This window comes from Rhagoletis zephyria, unplaced genomic scaffold (genome assembly GCF_001687245.7).
Source record: "Rhagoletis zephyria isolate East Lansing unplaced genomic scaffold, Rhagoletis_zephyria_1.1 Rzeph_scaffold_20629, whole genome shotgun sequence".
Lineage (NCBI taxonomy): Eukaryota > Metazoa > Arthropoda > Insecta > Diptera > Tephritidae > Rhagoletis > Rhagoletis zephyria.
In genome coordinates, this window is record NW_016177687.1 from 1 (window position 1) to 5,710 (window position 5,710).

The 5,710-nt window shown below is 40.3% G+C and overlaps 1 protein-coding gene across 1 annotated transcript; it reads left to right on the forward strand.

Moving 5' to 3' along the window:
• Nucleotides 1–1,522: 1,522 nt before the first annotated feature.
• Nucleotides 1,523–5,209, forward strand: LOC108380859 (phospholipid scramblase 1-like; the record flags this gene model as incomplete). The annotated part of the gene is made up of 6 exons (XM_017637256.1): nucleotides 1,523–1,646; nucleotides 1,714–1,905; nucleotides 2,002–2,141; nucleotides 2,217–2,546; nucleotides 2,627–2,659; nucleotides 5,135–5,209. Coding segments are annotated over exons 1-6 (894 nt in total), but the record flags the coding sequence as incomplete, so codon positions are not given.
• Nucleotides 5,210–5,710: the final 501 nt, after the last annotated feature.

A 5,710-nucleotide genomic window follows, 5' to 3' on the forward strand; every position in this document is an offset into this window, starting at 1 on the left:
AAAACAAGTAGGGTTTATTTAGAGTACTTTCTTGTTGTTTTGTAACTAATTTATTACAACTACTTAACCGCACAAAAACATTAATTCAACAAACAAAAAGTGGACAGCTACAATGATAAAACAAAGCTTTGAAATTTAAAAAAAAAAGAAAATGTTTCAATTACTCATAAATTATCAGTAATACTTTTCAATATGCTAAAAAGATTTTGCCTTTTTGCATTTGTTTACATTTTTGCANACTTTGAAATTTAAAATAAAAGAAAATGTTTCAATTATTCATTGACTATCATTAATATTTTTCAATATTCTAAAAAGATTGTGCCTTTTTGCATTTGTTTACATTTTAGCATTTTTTTTCTTTTCACCCCTCCTCACCACCACCACCACTATCATCGGCCACCCCTTGTCTCTACACGGCGATTTGGTTTTGTCCAACTTTTCCCGCTGCTCTTTTTCTCCCTCTCTTTCTCCAGTGCTCATCCTCATCTGACTGTGTTTGCTGTCGTTTAGTACCTCTACACTTCTTTCCACTGCTGCCGCTGCTGCCTCAGCACTTCATCACATCGCTGTGAGAAAAAGAGAGGAGAGGAGAGGAGAGAATGCAAAAGAGCAATAAAAAGAACTGCCACTACTGCAACAGCAGCAGCAGCAGCAAACTGGTGGTAGTAATGCCAATGCTAATGGAAAAAAGAAGACTGGAAAGACACTAAACAGAGGCGATAGAGAGAAAGACACAACAAAATGAGGGGAAAACAAAACAGGAAAGGAAAGGAAAGATAGAAGATGGAAATAGAGCAAAAAGAAGGAGTGAAAGCAGAGAGAGAGAGAGAGAGAGAGAGAGAGAGAAAAGGAGAGAGAAGATTCCTCAACACAACGTCGTTTGTTTTTACTGTGCAGTGCATTGAAAAGCTACTGAAAGACAACTACTAGAAAAACAGCCCGGTTTTGCCGTGCCGTTTTAGTACGACACTGAATAGCTGTGCTGTGCTTTTTCCCCTCAAGGCCACTGGTCACTGTCTGTCAGTGTTTGCCTGTCGTTTCAGTCTGTCTGCTGCTGCTATTCTAAACAGTGATCACTACTTTCTCCCTCTCTGTACATGGCTGTGCCTCACTGCCGAGCACTACCACTGCAAAGCCGCCGTTGAAGAGCTCGCTACTGGTCGCGTTACTGTGAATAGTGACTAGTGAAGAAAGGGAAGGGATGCTTTCAACAGTGCAACAGCAGCAGCAGAAGCAGAAGTGAATCTCTCCTGAACCCCTCCCTTTTCTCCTGTCATCCTCTTTTAGGGGAATCCACACAACCATCTTTGTGACTGTTCCAACAGTTTTCTTCAGCATCAGCCTCAGTTCCGCATCAACTTTACCTCCAGTGTCGACACCCTTTTCACCTCCTTCTTTGACTTGACTTGACTTTTGCATTGAGTACTAGTTGAAGTGAAGCCATCACCAGGCAGTGCCAATTACCTCGCTCTATACCAGCAGCATGGCCTATCAGTACCACCAGCCGCCGCAGATGTACCAGATGACGGTGCAGCAGACGCAGCCGGGTGCAACAAATCCCGCCTACCCGGGCGTCTATCCGCAGCTGGGACCGCCGGTGGTGGCCAACGCCAATTACCCGCCACCGCCTCCTGGAGCCGCTCCAAGTACGCCTCTTTTATCAGATTTCAGTAACACTTTATCAGTAAATACCTTTCTTTTCCCCCTTTTCAGTAATCCTCGCCCCTCCACCTCAGCAACAGTCCGATCCAAACATCCCGCCCGGACTGGAGTACCTGACCGTTATTGATCAGCTTCTAGTGCAGCAGAAGATTGAAATGCTGGAAGCGTTCACCGGCTGGGAGACGAACAACAAGTACGCCGTCAAGAACTCTATGGGCCAGAATGTGTACTACGCAGTGGAAGGTGTGTACAAAAAAACTTATCATTAAAAATGATAAATTTATCATCAAAACTTATCATCTCTTTCTCTTTTTCCCTCTTTCTTATCAACCTCCTTAGACAACGACTGCTGCACTCGGCAGTGCTGCGGCCCGGCACGCTCCTTCGACATGAAGATCTTCGACAACTACCGCCGGGAGATTATGAACATCCACCGGCCGCTGCGGTGCAACAGCTGCTGCACGCCGTGCTGCAACCAGGTACTTTAAACTACTAATTAGTTTTTATCAAAAAGTCTTAACAATAAACCTCCTTTTATCAAACAAAATGCCCAGGAACTGGAGGTGTACAGCGTCAGCGGCCAACAACTGGGCTCCATCCACCAGGACTGGTCCATCTGTACGCCGCAGTTTAGCGTCAAAAGTGGCGCCTCCGGTGAGACGGTGCTCAAAATCTCCGGCCCCTTCCTCACGATGAGCTGCTGCAAGGACGTCGTCTTTGACGTGCTGACGAGGGACAGAGAGACGAAGGTGGGCAAGATCACCAAACAGTGGTCCGGCTTCACGAGGGAGGCCTTCACCGATGCGGACCTTTTCGGAGTAACCTTTCCGCTGGACCTCGATGTGCAGGTGAAGGCGACGCTCCTGGCGGCTACCTTTCTCATTGTCAGTATACTTTAAAAGCTTTGAGTAAAAAGCTTTTGTTTCTGATAAAGCTAACGTTTTTGTGTTTTTTCCCTTTTTAGGATTTCATGTTCTTCGAGAGCACCGACAGTAAGGCTAACAATTTTACGTCTATTTGCCTCTCGCTTTTGTAGGANCTTTAAAAGCTTTGAGTAAAAAGCTTTTGTTTCTGATAAAGCTAACGTTTCTGTGCTTTTTCCCCCCTTAGGATTTCATGTTCTTCGAGAGCACCGACAGTAAGGCTAACAATTTTACGTCTATTTGTCTCTCGCTTTTGTAGGATTTTTGCTTTGCTGTTGTTTTATTTGCATGTACTGCAGTATTTGCAGTTGACTTGCAGTTTATTTATTTTTTGCTTTTCACTACCCTTTTTAACGCTTACTTATGANAAAACTTTACTCGCTTTTGCTGTATGAAGGCAGCAGAAAAGCAGACAGTTTTCCCTCACTGCAGCTGTCTGCCACGCTCCGTCGTGGCGCCCTCCCTCGATGATACAGTCAGCTACAGCAGGCTCAATATTCAATTGTCCCCAACTAATACAAAGTATATTATTCTGAGATTTACTTAAACTGTTTACCTACATGCTAAAAGCAAATTAGAAAAAGTTTTCAAAACCAAAATAGTTTTTAATTTTAAATCAGTTTAGAAAAATGCTTGGAATTAAAATTCTACAATTGCTTTTATCTTTGTTCTAATGTTTTTGTGATCTTCTTTCTTCAGTGCCAATACATTGCAAAATATTTTTTGTAATCATATTTTTGTTTTGTTCTCAAACTTAAGTTTAAATTGATTTAAAATGTGTTTAACTACTATTTTTGATTTAAATTTTAAGTATTTTTTTGTGCTTGAATTATTTAAAAAAGTTTTATCATTAAAATCAAAATATTGTAGAATTGTCACAAAATGTTTTTGTTTTTATCAAAATCAATTTTGTAAAGTACTTTTCTTTCTACTTCAAAGTACTAAATAAAATTGAAACAAAGTTTCAAAAGTTTGCACTTATAAAACTATTGATTTCATTACAAGCAACAAAGTAAACTTGATAATATGATTGCAAATTAGCTCTATTGAGTTTTAAACTTTAAAATTGAATTACGTTTGTTTGCAAAAACAAAACAAAAAATTGTTGTTAAATATTTGACAAGTTTTTAAATCAATAAAACTTAAATTTTTTGTTTTTTGTTTGTACGTCAGTATATAGCTTTCAACTTTTAAAGTCAATCTTGTAACTTTTTTATCATTTATTTAATTAATGAGTAGACTTAATCTTTTGTTTTTTAACTAGTTGTTTTCAACGACTAAATATTAGTTGATTTTTTTATCAAACAAATTTTTTATATGAACGCAAAACAAATAAATGCGGTTTTTAATTTAAAGTTAAAAACTACCACAACAGTCGGCCTAATTATGAAATCTTTAAAATCAACTATTTGTCATTTTAGCACTGCCGCAATGCGGCATTTACTTGCATTGCACCACCAATGTGATCCAATGGTCACCTTGTCAAATAAAGAAGAGGGAAGGAATGATCAAACCGAGCTTGAGTACTTGAACAAGGTCAAATGTCATCGAAGGCAATTTCTGTTTCCATTGATCATCATTCTGCTGACTTCACTTTTTGGAACGTTTGGAATGCAGGTTCAAAACGGTTCAAACTTTACCTTGAGCTCACTGATCAGCAGTCCGGTGATATTTACCCATCAGGTAATTCAAGTAGCCATTTGGCGGCAGATGGACGTTGCCATCGGTCTTGATGTGGTCATTTCTCTGCTCGTTTTTGGAGCTCTAGTTGTGACGCCGGCAATTGGCCGCAAATATCAGCTAACTGTAAATCAAACTAAAGATTCAAATAGGACACAAGTGTTTTTAGGCGACACAAGTGAGTACTTTAAATGGGCGGTAATAAATGAAAAACAACTATTTTTGTATTTTTTCAGAATTGAGCAAGGCGGTCAGCAAGGAGATGCGTTCATTCCAGCTGAAGGTAAAAAGACCTAGTCAATTGGTGCTGGCCGTTTTCCTATTTGGACTTTATCTTTTCCTGTACGCCAATTTACTACTAAATCAGAAGTACCAACTGAACACCTTTTCAGCACTCTTTTGGCTGTTTCTCTTTCCTCTCTTCATGTTCTACATGATTTACGGTAAATCACCTCTTTTTTAGCTAAAACAAAAAAACCTGACAATTTATGCTCAATTTAGCTCTTTTTGGCACCAGTCTCTTCATCGTCTTCGCCTGTCGGTACATCTACACACTGCAGCGGTTCCTGCTGAAGNTCTCTTTCCTCTCTTCATGTTCTACATGATTTACGGTAAATCACCTCTTTTTTAGCTGAAACAAAAAAAACCTGACAATTTATGCTCAATTTAGCTCTTTTCGGCACCAGTCTCTTCATAGTCTTCGCCTGTCGGTACATCTACACACTGCAGCGGTTCCTGCTGAAACGGTACCGCTACCTGGAGAGCAAGAATCGAAGAGGCTCAAATTTTGAAAAAATTCTAGTTACTGGTGATGATGATGAGGAAGTTTTATTTCAAAATGAAATTTCCTATTACAAAAACTGTCACAGTCAAGTGACGGCATTTTGGGCGTCATTTCGAGTTTTGCAGTCTCGAACCGTCTTCCTCTGTCGCCTAATCGCCGAGTACAACCGTTTTTGTTGGCCATTGCTCTCTGCTCTCTTTCCCTACTACATTCTCGTACAGTGCTATCTCCTGTACGTGATCTTTTTTCAGGGATTAGGATTGGGATCCTCGTTTTCACGAGTTTTCTTCTACTTTGCCATTGCCCAGTGCAACACCGCCGTCTTCTACCTGTGCAAGGTGGCCACCGCCGTGGGCCGACTTAATGTGAACATTGAGGTGTCGGCGAGGAAGATTTTTCAGAGTTTTAGAAACGGGCAGTGCCACTTGAGGACGATTCAATCGTATAGAAAACAAAATGGTGGTAGTGGTGGTGGTGTTGTAAAAGTATGTAAAATTGATTAAGTTTTCTTTTGTTACTAAAAAATTGATCAATGTTTTAAACCCTAGGGTCAAATACTGCTGTCCGCTGAAGGACAGCAGAGCCTAGGCTGGTACTGTTTCAAACTGCTCAACTTGTACAGCATCAACTCGCAGACGTACCACTTGGTAAGTTGATAAAG